Source organism: Stegostoma tigrinum, chromosome 6 (genome assembly GCF_030684315.1).
Source record: "Stegostoma tigrinum isolate sSteTig4 chromosome 6, sSteTig4.hap1, whole genome shotgun sequence".
NCBI lineage: Eukaryota > Metazoa > Chordata > Chondrichthyes > Orectolobiformes > Stegostomatidae > Stegostoma > Stegostoma tigrinum.
Window position 1 is genome coordinate 16,054,539 of NC_081359.1, and position 16,718 is coordinate 16,071,256.

At 39.8% G+C, this 16,718-nt stretch overlaps 1 protein-coding gene across 5 annotated transcripts in view; it reads left to right on the plus strand.

Annotated features, from left to right (window-relative positions):
- The window catches only part of fgf14 (fibroblast growth factor 14), a 510,221-nt gene that overhangs the window by 447,124 nt on the left and 46,379 nt on the right, over positions 1-16,718 (plus strand). For all 5 annotated transcript variants that reach the window (XM_048532719.1, XM_059646458.1, XM_048532718.2 and 2 more), the window contains exon 4: positions 16,508-16,706. In XM_048532719.1, coding sequence (XP_048388676.1) covers positions 16,508-16,706 — 199 coding nt within the window. The remainder of the gene's footprint in view (positions 1-16,507; positions 16,707-16,718) is intronic.

Here is a 16,718-nt window from a genome sequence, read left to right on the forward strand (position 1 = left end):
TGAGACAGCAAAAGGCGCTGATATAAGTCCAAGCCTCTATTTTTGTTTTTACTTTGGAGGATAGTCTAGTAAATCATGAAATAAAAACTGAAATACTGCTGTTAATCAGGAACAAAAACAAAGTTGCTGGAAAAGCTCAGCAGGTCTGGCAGCATCTGTGAAGGAGAAAACAGAGTTAACATTTTGGGTCAGGTCAGAACTAAGGAAGGGTCTCCAGACCTGAAACGTTAACTCTGTCTTTTCCTTCTCAGATGCTGCCAGACCTGCTGAGCTTTTCCAGCAAATCATGAAATAACCTTTCCAAAATCAAACTTATACCTCAGACTAGTTTGCAATGCCATTGTTTTTGGCAATATTTCACACAGCCCTGTTTCTACCAATAGGACTCCACAGGAATAGGTTTTACTTATTTCTCCTAAGGCCCTGAATGCACACTGGATGCTTGTATTCCTTGTTACGTTTTTATTGTGTTCAAGTCATTAAATTGAATAAATACCTGTAATTCAGAGTGTAGTGATGACCCTGGATCCATTGCCAATTGTTAGAAAAACCCATCTAGTTCACTAATGTCCTATGGGGAAGGGAACTGCCATCCTTACCTGCTCTGGCCTACATGTGACTCGAGAGTCACAGCAATGTGGTTGACTCTTAACTACACTCTGGGCAATTAGGGATGGACAATAAATGCTGGCCCAGCCATCGATATCCTTATCCTTATCCCATGAATGGATAAAACATATATTTGTGTGTGTGTGTGTGTTTGTGTGTGTGTGTGTGTGTGTGTGTGTGTGTGTGTGTGTGTGTGCGTGTGTGTGTGTGTCTAGAAAATGGCCATCACGATGTAGAGATGATGTCAGAATCAAGGATTAAGTTGAGAAAGCTGCAAAGAAACTGATGCTCACACCATGTGTGAAAGTGACATGTGAATAGATCAAGCTGTAAATAAAGACTCCCCGATAAAGGTTCTAGGGTCTCCAGCTGCATTACTTTTGGGGGACTAAATAGAGTTAGACCCCAGGCACACAACAAAACAGAATGGTCAAGTTGAAACATAACTCAGTGAACATGCTAAGAAATCAGAAAGTCAGTGGAGATGCTGGAAGGATGTTTCCCTTGGACTATGTGTCGAGGACCAGGGGTGTTATCTCAGGATAAGGGACAGACCTTTTAGGACAGAAATGAAGAAGAGTTTTTTCTCTTCATGGGCAGTGAATCTTTGGAATTCGTGACCTGAGATAGGTGTAGAGCCTCTGTCATTGAGTATGTTCAAGATAGAGATCGATAGTAAGGGCATCAGATGATACAGAAAAAGTGCAGGGAAATGGCATTGAGGTTGAAGATCTCGTGGAACGGCGGAGCTAACTTGAAGGGCTGAATGATCTTCTCCTGTTCCTATTTCCTGACTTCATCAGTACTCCCCAAATCTACGAGTACTACATTCTAGTAAGGTACAAGGCACTTCAACAATTAATAATCAATAATAACTCCAATATGGAATTCAGATGAAACGTCTTTATCCATAAGATGATGAAAATATGGAATTTGCTACCACAGGAAGTGATAGAGATGAACAGTGGTTGAGGTTTGGCTGAACGGCCTGTTTCAGTCCTGACTTCCTAGCTAAATCTATGCACTTGTCCAGTACCTAGGTTCATGACATTGAAGAAAATACTCCCAGTATTTTTAATCTGCCTTTCTGCTTGGGGTGTCTCGCACTTTTGATCTTGGATTTTCACCATGGTTTCTTGGTGGTCCCAAAAGATTAAGACTCTATATTTCTAAATGAAAATAAAAATAGCCAGGCAAAATGGTTAGGCAAACTATTAGATTATAATCCAAAAGAAGTCCGTTGGATTGCAGGACAGAAGCAGACATTCATTCCAACTGGTACATACAACGCTTCATGCACCACCTTTGATTTCACCCTGGCAGCATACCTTTCTATTCCTTTCGCTCTCATTGTATCCAGCTTCACCTTAACCTAACCACTATATTCACCGTGACTATTCTTTGTGGTAGTGGATTTCACGTTTTCACCAGTCTCTGAGTAACATGTTTTCTCTTGAAATCCCAACTGTGTGCATCAGGGGCTGTTTCTAGCCAGTGGTTTTCTTCCCATCCTCACATTTTTTCAAGTTGCAATGAATTAGTTTTTTCCCTATCATTGATATTGCAAGCAATTTAGTTTCCAGCCATTGGCGTTTGAGTATTGTTACCCTGATGCTTTTCCAAGACCCTCTTACTCAAACCTGCAGCAAGTCAACAAAGCTTTAAATCTCTGGCCTAGATCTGTCAAGGCACATTATGACAAACCACTGAGCCGCAAGTCTGGAAGTGAACATGTCTTTCATGCTCAATTTTAACATAAGCACCTTTTAAATGCTCACTCCCTTTTGAGGCTTTTAATGTAGAAGTAAAACAGCTGAATAAATTAAACTTGAAAAATTTCCTCCTGGGCCTATTTAGTTTGATGACATTTTGATACTTGAGGCAGGTGCTGCTTTGTAACTATTGGTTTTCTCTCTCTCTCTATCTCTCTCTCTCACCAACAAAAACAGGTTGTGTCCCCAGCATTTCAAAGCAGTAAATGTATCAAGAAGCAAAAGCCTGTACTCTTTTTGTGCTGCATGCTTCCATCATTTCCTTCGTGCCCACACACTGAAATATTGTAATATCTTGTGAGGAGGATGTGGGAGAGATGAAACTTGGATTTTCACTAACTAGGAGTCTAGATAATTTATGGGGTGTGGTGTGGGTCCCGTGTTTCACTCTCCTGCACCAGCATTTTATATTGCTGCTGTTTTATAAGAGAAACAAATCTGTATGTTAATAAAAAAAATCTGTGGATGTTGGAAATCAGAAGCAGAAGCAGAAATTGCTGGCAAACCGAACGGTTCTGGCAACATCTGTAGAGAGAAAGCAGAGTTAGCATTTCAAATCCAGTGAAGGTGATGTTCTGATGAAGGGTCACTGGACCCTGAATCATTGACACTACTTTCTCTTCACAGATACTGCCTGACCTGCTGAGATTTTTCCGGCGATTTCTGTTTGGGTGTTAATAAGTCTGATTTACCTCTCAACTGCGCCTGTGGATTATATGTTAACTTGACAAGGAAAGAATTTTCTCCATCTAGCCAGTCCCAAAAATTATGAAGCCTAATCAGAAAATGTTCTGCGCCCACCCAAGAACTATATGACCTCCCAAGTTAGGCAAGAAAGCAAATTATAACCTTGGCTGATTTACATTATTTTTGCAACGTGCAAACAAGCTATTCAGCCTAACTGGTCTCTGCTGATATTTATACTACTTAAGAAGCATTCTTCCTCCTACTACGCTCATCCTTCAGTATTTCATCCTATCCCTTAATCCCACAGCGTGTTTATCCAACTTAAATGTATCTGTGCTATTTGTCTCACCCTTCCCTAAGATAAAAGAGAAAATTCTGGGTACTTCCTCTGTGTTCTCCAAACGTTTTCCCTCTCCAATCATCAAATGAATACAGAAGGTCATTCCGGCTTTCAATTCTTTGCAGTGTCTACCCCTTTGTAAGAGTGATATCTACCCCATTTACAGGAGGAACTCCGTGAAGCATTGTCCATCTCAAAATCAGTTTCAGAGGCATCTTATTGCCTGGGAAAAGAATCCAACACCTGAAATCAAAGTTCAATCTAGCCTCAGCACAGCATAAAATGATGACTCTGATCCTCCCTCGCCAATTTAACTGGAATAAATTGTTCACAAGAACATCATCTATTCCTTTCATTTACTTTACAAATCTCAGCCATATCAATCTTATGTTGAAGAGTATTAGTTCTTTTACCCTGTCTGATAACTGAGGAGCTTTAATCTGAATAGGAGGTTAAGGTGCAAACAAAAACAGGGCATTACAATGGAGCTGTAGTGTTGTATACATAGCATCTGGATGAGACCATTTAGTCCCTTTTAGTCTGTATCGTCTGGTGTTTAAAAGAATAAATGATCATATTGTAACACAAAGACTCTAAAAGGATTAGATGGGTAGATACTGAGACACTGTTTTCTCTGACTGGAGAGCGAAGAACAAGGGAACATAATCTCAGGTAAAGAGACTGATCTCTTAGAACAGAGATGAGGAGAAATGTCTTCAGTGTTGGTTGTGAATCTTTGGAATTTTCCATCAAGAGAAATGTGAGTGCTCAGTAATCAAGTATATTTAAGTCTGAGATTGACAGCTTTTGATTCCAAGGGAACCAAACAATGTGAAGACATTGTTGAGAAATGAGTCATGTTGCTGAAGCCTTTTGTTTTACAATCGTCAGGACAAATGCAAGAATGTCAAATTAAAAACAATCACAGCAATTTATACGGTGGGTAATAGGATGCTGACTGCTTGGCATTTTGACTCTGTTTAGATGAGGCTTGGCTATGGAGAAAGCAACAGGAAATATAGGCTCCCAAAGCTCCAGAGTATTTCAAAGAAGGTGCAAGACTTAAACAGTTACAGCCAATTACGCACTTCACTAGAGTCACTGTTGTCAGGTAGGAAATACAGCAAACAAATCTGACACAGCAATCTTCCTCAAACTGGAAGTACTAATGGCCAAATAATGTGTTCAGCGATACTGACTGAGCAATAAATACCAGCCAGAATGCCATGGAGAATTCACCTGTTCATTTTTGAAATAGTGGCAAGGATAAGTGTAAGGATACTAGCGATAGTGGGTCATGTCGTTTGTGGCTATTGTTTTGACCCACTATCTCTAGTATCCTTACATACAGATGATGAAGGACACCACTTTGTTTGGGACAGCACATCCATCCTAGGACAAGCCAAACAGAGACACGTACGAGAATTCCTAGAAGCATGGCATTCCAACCGGAACTCCATCAACAAACACATTGACTTGGAGCCAATCTACCATCCCCTGAGAAAAAGAACAGGAAATGACATCACCAGCGCAGGAAATGATATCACCAACCCAAGGAAACCTAAACAGATAAATAGAAAGCGGGACATAATGCCAGCGCTTCACCGGAGGCTCACTGATGATGTTACCTAGTATGGTGACAAAACGTCTGAAAACTAACCTTCCAGCTCAGCGAGCAAACTCACATCCAGAAACTCAACCTGAGCTACAAATCTTCTCAAATCTCGCTAATATCAAAATGGTTAAATGCTTTGACCAAAAGCAAAGCATCAGGATTTAAAGTGCTGAAGGCAGAAATGCACTTGTGTTTCACAATATGAATGATTAATGCAATTGTTTAAATGGGTATCTTGCCTCTGGTAATAATTTGGGAAGTCAATTTGAGACATGATTTGAACAGTTGGACTTAATATTCCACAGGGGAGGTGGTGGTCTCATGGTATTATTGCTGGACTGTCAATCCAGAGTCTTGGGGATCTGGGTTCAAATCCCAACGTGGCAGATGGTGAAATTTGAATTCAACAAAAAAAAATCTGGAATTAAGAGTCTAATGATGACTTTGAAGCCATTGTCAATTGGCATGAAAATCCCATCTGTTTCACTAATGTCCTTTAGGGAGGGAAGCTGCTATCTTTACTTGTTCTGGCCTGCACATGACTCCAGACCTATAGTTATATGGTTGATTTTGGGCGATTATGGATAAGCAATAAATGCTGGCCTCACCAATAATGCCCTCATCCCATGAATGAAAATAAAAAATAGAGCCAAAGGCTGCAATCCTGAGAATGCTATTTTTAAAAATTCCTTACAAACTAAAGTAAAATTGAAATTGCAATACGGAATAAAGTCGCAGGCTAACGGGGTATGAGAAATAATCTATATACACGGGTGGTGTGATTTGGAAGAATGCAGCCTATGTGAACAAAGAAATCAAGACATTGTCATCTGTTCACATCTAGGGATAAGGATAAGATTCCAGCAATGCTTCTGAATTCTGTCAGAACAGCCTCAATGCCTGCAGGTTACAGGAAGATTGCTGTGTCTGGAAGTTAATGCGATGATGACATTGACTGTTGTTGAGAGTGCCTTAAGGATTTTCCTATCCATGCGCTTGTAGATCATAGCAAGGAGTCTCTAGTGGTAGCTCAGAACAGAAATTAAGTTACATTCCCAACCGGAAGTTGTAAAAATAAATGGACGAATCACCCTAGACTTCTCTCCTACATTTCCCACTGTCTGTTACAATGGCAATCCACTGTATATCTCATCTAGGAAATTATACATGGCGGGGGGGGAATGGCATGGGAAAAGGTAAAAATAATTAAAATGCACAATTTTTTTTAAAGGTCTGCAGACACAGTATTGGTGATCTGTGCTGCATCACTTTTATTCACATTTATCAATATTTTTAATATCTCAATGTGAGAAAAAAACAATGTTATGATGTAGTTTCTCTCTTATAGTTGTTCTCTCAAGTTAACTGGCTTGCATAAACATTTATAAGATTTAGAGATGTTTCTGAGTGCAACCTGGTGGTAATTTTGAAAGGACTTTGGGGTATGTGATTGAAAATAAAAATGACATTGCAGGCTAGGTGCAAAGAACAATAATTGTGGGGCTCATGGAAACTTTCTTTGAAGAGGTATTCACAGGAACAATGTGCCTCCTTTACTGATTGACTCTGTAAGTGTTAGAGTATATTTCATCAATATGTATTATCAATGTTAACAGTTCAGCATTTTGTGTCTTAGAGTAAGGATAATGCTTCCACTGTCTGTTACTGGCACACACATCCAAAAATGAACATTAGGAACATTTTCTAATATGCAGTCCAGAAATGCGCTACTGGTGTAATTTTTTTTTAAAAATTCATTCATTTTTCTTCCTCCTGGCAATAATTGGCTGTCACATCATCCTGCAGACACATTAAAAAAATAGTAATTTGTTAGATCCTAGCTAATGAGCAATTAACATCCTTGTGAAGGCTTCCCCATGCAAAGCCATTCTCACCTCCGTATATTTTGTCAATCAAAAGTCACAGTAAATCACCAAAACGGGTCAACAATATCCACTAAGTTGGCCAAGCAGATCTTTCAGCTGAGATGTTACACAAAGGCATGGTTTCCCCTCTTCTTTGGATAGAAAAGATCCCATTGCCCTGTTTTGGAGAAACCATCACTACAGGAGTTTGTTTGGCTCGTGTCCTAGCTCCAAACATCTTCAGCTGCCTCTCACTGTCCCTTTCCTCCATCATAAGACCAGACATGGGCATGTTTGCTAATGAATGCATGATGTTCAGACCATTCGCAACCCCTTGATTATTGAAGCTGTCCATATCCATATGCACCAAGACCTGGACAATATCCAGGCTTAAGCTGATAAGCGGCAAGAAATGCTCACAACTACAGATGTTCCAGGCAATGACCATCTCCAACAAGAAAGAGTCTAACCACTTGATGTTCAATGGCATTATCATTGCAGAACTCCCACTAGCTAATTTACATTAGGATTGCCATTGACAAGAAATAGAAATGGACCTGTCCACTATCTACAATGTTCAAATCTGGAATATGATGGAGTAGATCTCCTCTTGCCTGGATTATTGCAGTTCCAACAACACTCAAGAAGCTCAAAATCATCCAGGACAGCCCACTTAATCAGCACCCTATCCAACAGCTTAAACATTAATTTCCTCTGGTATTGACACATAATGGTAGAATTTTGTACCAACTACATGATACGCTGCAGTTTCAGTGTGCCAATATAAGACTGAAGTAAGGAGAAATTTCTCCTCTCAGAAGGTTAAGATTCTTTGGAATTCCTTGCCTCAGACAGCTATAGAGGCAAAATATTTGTGAATATTGAAGCCTGAAATAGGTAGATTTTTGACCAGTAGGGTATCATGGGTAATGGGAAAAGTGCTTAGAAGTAGACACGAGGAATGTCAGATCAGCATGATAGTCCTGAATGGCTGAGCAGATTGGAGGGATCGAATGGCTTTCTCCTGTTCCTACTTACTATGATCTCGTGGTCTTATCTCATCAAGCCTCCTTGACAACACTTTCCAAACCCATGAACACTACCACCTAAAACAACAAGGGTGGGATGGGAGCACTAACATGTACAAGTTCACCACAAGTAACACACCATCCTGATTTGGTAATACATCACCATTTCTTCACTGTTGAAAGGTCAAAATCCTTGAACTCCCTCCAAAGCAGCACAGGGGGTGTCACTGATAACCCCAGGATGTTGTTTACCACCACTTTCATACCTTACCATCAGCTTCTCAAGTGAAATTAGGGACGCCAGCACAGCCATGATCTGAGAATAAATTAATAAATAGCTGGAACAGGGGTGTTGTTGTCTCTATTTTGGTCAATAACTATTCCTCAAACAAAATCACTCAATTGCAGGTTCCCTTGCTAATATCATTGCTGTTTCTGGGAGTTTACTGTGTTGCTGTGTTTCCTGCATTACAAAAGTGATGCACTTCAAAAAGGACTTTTTGTCTATTCCTGCTCAGCCTCAGCTTACTGATTTTAAATACTGGAGCAGCTGAGTTAACCAGATGGGGCTTTTCAAGATATTGACATTCCAGGGATGCAAAAGGCCACCAAAGAACTTGTGATCCTTTCCTCCACCTGTTGCCAAAGATTGTCCTTTTCTGAGCGAAATTCTTGCTGCATTACCAGACAAATGGTACGTGCATAGAAGCATGCTAATGCTCTGCTGTGTACTCACTGCGTACACATCCCAAAGAAGTTAAATATGGCACAGATATCCCAGGGGAAAAAAACCCATCAGACTGTCAACTGGGACACATAGCTAATAATATGATCCTGGATAGCAATACCTTTGTGGCATATGTACCCTTCAAAAATGAAAATTTAAAGCACATACCTGTGAGATAGAAATGCAAAAAAACAACCTGCATTTGCAATGCACTTTTAGTGTACTAAAGTGTTGCGAAGATGCTTCATGGATATGTTATATATAAAAAGGAACTGATCCTCCCAAGCCAATACTAGGGCTGCTGTCCATTAACTTGGTCAGAAAGGTAGCTTTCTAAGGGGAGTCTTTTGGGAAGAAAGAGAAATAGAGAGCAGCAAGGTTTCGAGAGGCTATTCCTTACCTCACCTTAAGGCAGCCAAAGGTATCGCCTCTAAGAAAGTATTTAAAATTGGGGATGCTCGAGAGGCCAGGAGTGAAGGAGCACAGGTATCACAGAGGGTTGTGAAGGAGATTACAGAGTGAGGGAGGGGTGAGGCCATTAATCTATTTCAATACCAGGATAAAATAAACTTTAGAATCAAGGCTTTGGCAAGTTTGGAGCTAGTGTAAGACACTTGCTCAAGAGTGATGGGCAAATAAAACTTGGTGCAAATTAACAATGTCTTTCAGTTCTACAATGCTGTATTTCATGTAGATGTGTATTATACAATCTGTGTTAAAGAAATGTTCATCTTACCACATTGAAAAGAGAAAGCATTGCAGGACTTTACTGAAAACAGAACCTCAAAAATAATCTCAGAGATAGTGAGAACTGCAATGCTGGAGTCAGAGATAACACAGCTGACCCAATACATCAACTTTCCTGCTCCTCGGATGCTGCCTGGCTTGTAGTGTCCCTCCAGCTCCGTACTGTGTTGGCTCTTAAGAATAATCTGTTGATGGATGAATGTTGGTTGAAGATTAAATGTTGGCCAGGGAGAACTACTGTTTGGCATTGTAGATGGAGGATGTTATCCTTCCACCTAACAAGATCATCAGCCTTATTCCAAAACATGGCATTTCCAACAGTGCGGCATTCCCCCAGTACTGTTGGAGCCGATGATTGAGACAAGCAATCTGTACCATACAACACATTTACACTTTTCAATGTGAAGACAATAAATGGTTTGTGGCTGTTCAAATGGTGACTGGATTGGTGAGAGTGTGTGGAGCGCTATAAAAACTAGAGCAGATTTAGAATAGTTCTTTTGTTGGTGCAGACTGGATGGGCTGAAGGGCCTGTTCTGTGCCAAATGATTCCTGAACTATATAGGTGCTTTACGCAACATCATGTGCTTTACAGATCTGTGTGATTTGTCTTAGAATGGTGAGCAAGAAATAAAGCCTTTGAAAGTAGATTTGACACCAAATAATGGAGCAAAATCAAGAAGACAAATGATCCAGAGCCCATTCAATGAGAAGAATAAAGATCTGAAGCTCATTAAACAAAATCCACTCATCTTAGCTAAAAGCAAGTCTAAAGCTTGGACTGGTAACCCTACATGTGCTAGAAGAGATTTGCGGTGTTTCACAGGCCCTGGAGCCATTGATAGCTGGACAAATCCTAAAAGATTGCATAAGATGTTTTGACATGAATTGGATGCCTTTCTGGTAAACATAATCTCAAAGTAGTTGAGATTGAGAGACCAGTGGCCAAGAAAATCTCCAGTTGCCCTCAACTCCAGCCTGAAAGATAACAGAGGGAAACAACCAGCCCTGCATTGTAAATGTCAGTGCTAAAATTGGAAAGAATGACAAGAAGGGCAAGAAGTTGTTCTTCAAAGGGTTAGCAGCTTGAGGAAAAGCTAACAAAAGCAGAAGAGGCACTCATCCTGGAACAGCAGGAAACAAAAGTATGATGGGGATAAAGAGCAAGGAAAAAAGATGCAGCTGAAGATGCCTGAAGTCAAGAACAAAGACCATGTATGGACAGCAAAAGACTTCTCCCAGATCTTGATAAGATGAAGATTGTGGCAGCAACCAACAGATGTAAAAGCAGTGCGATGACCTGTTGGATTTATGAACTATTCAGCAAAGTTCTTGCCTAATCACAGTATGAACACTTATCCAAGCTCTCTGCTAATGATGTGCTATGGTTTTGGAGCACAGAACAAGAAGCAGTTTTCAATCAAATTAAAGACTGGGCAACAGAAGTTTCCCAGGGTCTGGAAGTCATCAAGCCAGCAAAAAAACTAAATCTGAAAGACAAGCATCGTGCTCAATCAAATAATCACCCTGTGATTGACACACCCAGGGAGGAAACATCTCATCAGGAAGGAGGAGATACCAGACAAGCTGATAACAGCTCTCACACATCAGTAAAAAAACCTGAATTTTAAGATATTGGATGAAAAAGACATATGTGCAGAAACTGATAATCATGGGACCGGCGAGAATGATCAGTTTTGTCTACGAATTATACTTTTTCTTTGCTGGTCAGCTACATTGGGTAATTTGCAGCTGCAAATAATAGTGCATTCATTTTTAAAGTACTTTGTGAAAAATGGGCTGTTTTAGAGAAATACGTTTGTACATGGTATATAAATTTCAGTAGTCATGTGCAAATTCTGTACATTGTTTTCATTGTAGTTTGTGGTAGCCAATAAACACAGCACTGGAAATAGGTTCGAACTCACAAACTTGATTAAGTTAAATATTGATATTAAAAGAAGCAAAGTGTGCTTGTGGTTAGAATAGCAACTCACTTCTTACTGTTTAAGGTGAAAACACAAATGTGCTCCCTGCTGTAGACACTTGAAGTGAATTCTTTTAAATGACTGCACTGTAATTTACAGCGAATTGCTCAGATTCTGACTCCTCACTGAATTTGTTTGCAATTTAAACTCACCATGCTCTGGACGAAAAGAAGCATTTCAATTATCTAATCGTTGATCAAAAAGTGGGCTTATTTTTCACGTTTTAAACATTATGAATGTACCATTTTAAAGTCCAGTTGATTGAATGTGCATTCACTATTTTCTGGACATGTATGTTGTACACAATTTATAAGCTGTGAATTTCCGAAGACAAAGTTGTCCATTCTAGTCACATATTTGATTTAAGGAGTTACAGAGAGTTTGAATTGTTTGTGGAAAACAATTGTTTGTATGATACTGGCATTTACTGATAATGCAGCTAACATGATGATATGTTCAAGACTCAGTCATGTCTCAGTGGCAGCACTTTCATCTCTGATTTAGAGCTTTCAAATCTGTCTTCAGAGATTTAAAAACACAATCCAGGCCAATGTTGTCAGTGCAGTATTGATGGAATGCTACATTGTTCAGCTTTTAGATTGTGCAAGCTTTTAGATAAGATATCAAAATGAACCCCCCATCTGTGCTCTCTGGTAGTCATAAGCGAAGCACTATTTTGCATAATGGATATGAGAGGTTCTGGGAATTCTCCTCCCATCTCTGGCCAATATTTACCCCACAACCAACATCACTGAAAAGGATCAAATTACCTAGATTCGACTGCAGTTGCTGTTTGTAGGACCTTGCTGTTCACATATTTGGCTACTATGTTTCAAATGTCATAACTGTAACTACATTTCAAAAGTACTTTATTATCTGTAAAGCACTTTGAGATGCTCTGTGGCTGTTAAAAGCCCCATAGACATGCAATTCTTTCTTTCTGATTTACCAAAGGATTCTAAAATACAAATCTTTCCATAGCAGTGGTCCCATTTATTGTTAGAAGCACTTTGACATTCTGCTAGTGTAGCTAAATTTGACAAACCCAAATTTAGTCTGAGACATCTGATACCTTCACATCTGTTGTTCCACTGCTCTCTCATTAGTATGTGGCTAATGAGTTAATCCTGTAATTCCTGTTCTGGCACATTTTTGGTGCAGTCTCCATTCTTGCCTTGAAGTTGGTTTTGCTCAGTTGCTGTCTTGTTTTCAATTGGATCATTGTTTCATTTTAGGGCCGTTGCTAATGTATTACCTGAACAGAGGATTCCACCATAGCTTGTACTTGTATAATGTCTTTGATCAAGTATTTGGTCAGCTGGCCTAATATCTCCTTACGTGGCCTGACATTATATGTTATCAGATAAACATTCCTTTGAAGCATCAAGACACATTCTGATACATTAGAACACTATATGAATGCAGGCTCTGTTGCAGGAGGAAGTTCACTTGAGTGTTATCCCTCATTCCCAGATATCAACACAGGTCACCAATAGTTGTCTTAATTGGAAGATTTTAAGGAGGACTTTAGGGCAAAAAGCACCCCAGTGTTGAAGGAGTACAAAGATCACAAATGGCTGACCTTCCTGCACTTCTGGTTAAGTAATGTCTCAATTTTAAAATTCTCACTGTAATTTTTGGATCACTGTCATTGTAAAATCTGATCTGTTTATCAAATCCTTTAGGGAAGGAAATCTGTCATCTTTACCCTGTATGATCTACCTCTGGCTACCAACTAACAGCAATCTCATTGACTGTTACCTGCTGTCTGAAATGGCCTAAAGAGCCAAACATTTGCAGAAAGCCACTATAAAACAGGCAGCACCGTGGCTCAGTGGTTAGCACTGCTGCCTCACAGCGCCAGGGACCTGGGTTTGATCCCACTCTCAGGCAACTGCCTGTGTGGAATTTGCACATTCTCCCTGTGTCTGTGTGGGTGTGCTCCGGCAAGTCCAAAGATGTGCATCATGCGTGGATTGGCCATGCTAAATTACTCATATTGTTCAGGGATGTGTAGATTAGGGGGATAGGTCTAGGTGGGATGTTCTGAGTGTCAGTGTGGACTTGTTGGGCCGAAGGGCCTGTTTCCACACTATAGGGATTCTAAGAATTTATTCGTAAAATTGACTGTAGTGGCTCAAAAAGACTATTCATCACTATTTTTTAAAGGTCCTGGAATAAAAGAGACAATAGCAACATGGATACAAAATTGGGGGAATGTTAGGAAACTGAGAGTTATATTTAATAGATATCTTCTTGGGCTGGAAGAAGGTTTGAGTAGAGTTTCCCAGGGATCAGTTTTGGCTCCGTTGCTTTCCCTGATGTATATGAAGGTCATTAGCTCAGCTGATCTTGGTGTGCCGGGGACGTTCCAAAGTTTGCAGACAACGTAAAAGAAGGGAGAATTGTAAACCATGAGGATGATAATATTATTTTATTCATTCACAGGATGTGGGTGAGACTGGCTAGGCATTTATTGCTCAGAAGGTTAGTGCACTTGTGATAGACAAAAATAGATTTGGTCTGACTATAACAATCCTGTGATTCTGTGATTTTCTCAAGGTGAATTGGGGATGAGCAGCAAATGCTGGCTCTGCCAGGAACATCTACATCTTGTGAATTAATGTGAAAAGGAAAACATGCTAATAATGACTGGAAATAAACCAAACTATATTACATTATATAAATCAAATTAAACCCTATTCCTGAATGTAGGTTGATCTTAATATCTTTACAAGAACATTATCTTTGAGCAGTTAGCTGGCTGATTAATTTATTCCACACCTCACTGTTAGTTAATTGTGATCGTCAACATTTAAAATCCAAAATTTTGTTTAGCTCTCAGGTTCAGTGAAGATATATGTTAACGAAATAATATAAGCTTGTTCTCTCAGCTAGCTAAGTGCCCTCAATGTTCACTACAAGCAAAATGAACAGAATGATCACCAGTGATTCCACTTAGCAAATTCCAGTCCCTTGAAAGTAGCCGTGAATGTCATATAAAACAGCATCTTCCAAGGCAATGTTTTACATAATTGAGATTTGCTAATGCCTCCTTGTTTCAGAGCATTCTTTTGCACAAAGCTCAGATGTGTTTAGTTGTCATCCCTCAGGTTAGCAAAGCTCAAGTTGTTCTGCAAACAGAGAATAAAAGCAGTGAGGTCACCCATTGTGGAGGGAGTTCTTAATAAGTATTCAAAAAGAGTACTGAGCACAAACTGTAATTAGTAGATAAAGCTATTATCTTTTAATGCAAATTGTACAAGAGCCGCTTACAAGAGATGCTGGTGGAGGTGGGGAACAGATAAATCAATGCACGTCGAAGAAACTGGAGAGAACAGAAACAAAATGGTTTTCGAGTGTCAATTTTTGAGAACCAAAGTGTCACTGATATAAGTCTTAACATTTATCATCAGTGAATGGATTCTCACTGCGATTTTATGACTTTTTTTGCTTTATGCCTTAATGTCAGTGTTAAGATTTTCAAAATAAGGTGGTTAAAACTTCTATTGTAAATGCTGTGAGAAGCAAAATTACAACACCCACCTTGGATTACTCTAGCAACATCTGGCAATGAACACAATGGACCCAACCATCCACTCTGTGGTCCAAACTTAAAGAGTTGTATTTCCATAGCGCATTTCATGATCATGACATTTTCCAAACACTCCTCAGTTGGTAGCACTCAAAAAGAGAAGGACTTGGCTTCAAGACCCACTCCTGAGGTTTGAGTACAGAAATCTAATTTGTCCGTCACGAAGCAATACTAAAAGAATGCTGTACCATTTTTCAGATGAAATGTCAAATTGAGGCCCTAACTGCCCACTCAGCTCAACATGAAAGTTCCTCTTGGCACAATTCTTAAGAAGAGCAGAAGTTTGGCCAGTTCTGGCCAAGATTTATCTCTCAACTAATACCACTAAAATTTTCAAATTGCCATGTACAAGTTGGCTGTCATTTTCCTAGATCACTGCCGTGAATAAATTTGAGAAGCATTCTTTTGGCTGTAAGTTGCTTTGGGATGCCACAAGGCTATTGCCCAGAGAATCAAGGGCTGAGGGGTGACTTTATAGAGGTTTATAAAATCATGAGGGGCGAGGGTGGGATGAATAGCCAAGGTCTTTTTCCCAAGGTAGGGAAGTCCAAAACAAGAGGTCATAAGTTTAAGGTGAGAGGGAAAAGATTTAAAAGAGACCTAAGGGGGAACTTTTTCATGCAGAGCGTGGTGAGTGCATGCAATGAGCTGCCAGAGGACGTGGTGGAGGCTGGTACAAATGCAATATTTAAAAGGCATCTGAATGGGTGCGTGAATAGAAAGGGCTTAGAGGGAAATGGGTCAAATACTGGAAAATAGGACAGGATTAATTTAGGATATCTCGTCAGCATGAGTGAGTTGGGTTGAAGGGTCTGTTTCCGTGCTGTACAGCCATCTGATTTTGAAATGCAACTTGCTCTCTCTCAGTTCTGGCAACAGGAGTGTCAGTTTAGATTCTGTGCTCAAATTTTATGAAATGAGACAAGCTTCTGACTCAGACGTGAAAGTGCTTCCCATTCAGCCCTAGTTGGATACAGAAATGGTGGATGGCACCAAAATTGAACGTCAAAACCATGACAATTGCAGGAGCATTGGAAGACCAAGAAAGGGGAGAAGTATTATATTATGAAGTTCTGCTGAAGACTGAATTTAGTAAAACATTGTTTTGCAGCTTCATCTCAATTTGGTGAGGAGGTGATGCAAAGCTTTGCTGACAAAACCGAAGTAAAAATCTTTGCAATGTCTAAATTTTACCGGTTGCGGCAAAATCCAGGACATGGATTTTTGGAGTATGCAGGATCCTGGGCTTTTAGCATGGAGTACAGCTCTTTGGTTAAGATCTGAACCCTCCTGCAGAGGGTGTGGCAGAGGCAGATTCAATTGAGGCATTTAAAAATATAATTGGATATCTGAAGGAAACAAAATTGGAAGACTACAGGAAATAGGGCTGATATTGACACAGTAGGCTGAATAGGACAGAAGGAGCTTATAAATTTCCATAGTTCTACAATAAGAGTTTATCTTACTTTAAGATATAGACTGCCACCCAACTTAAATATTTGGTTAAAACCATTCTGATGTTGTTGCTCCACAGGAACTTTTTACACCTGAATGCAAGTTTAAGGAATCTGTGTATGAGAACTACTATGTCATCTATTCATCAATGCTCTACAGACAGCAGGAATCTGGTAGAGCTTGGTATCTGGGTTTCAACAAGGATGGCCAAATCATGAAGGGAAATCGAGTGAAGAAAACCAAACCAGCATCTCATTTCCTGCCCAAACCATTGGAAGGTAAATCATTCA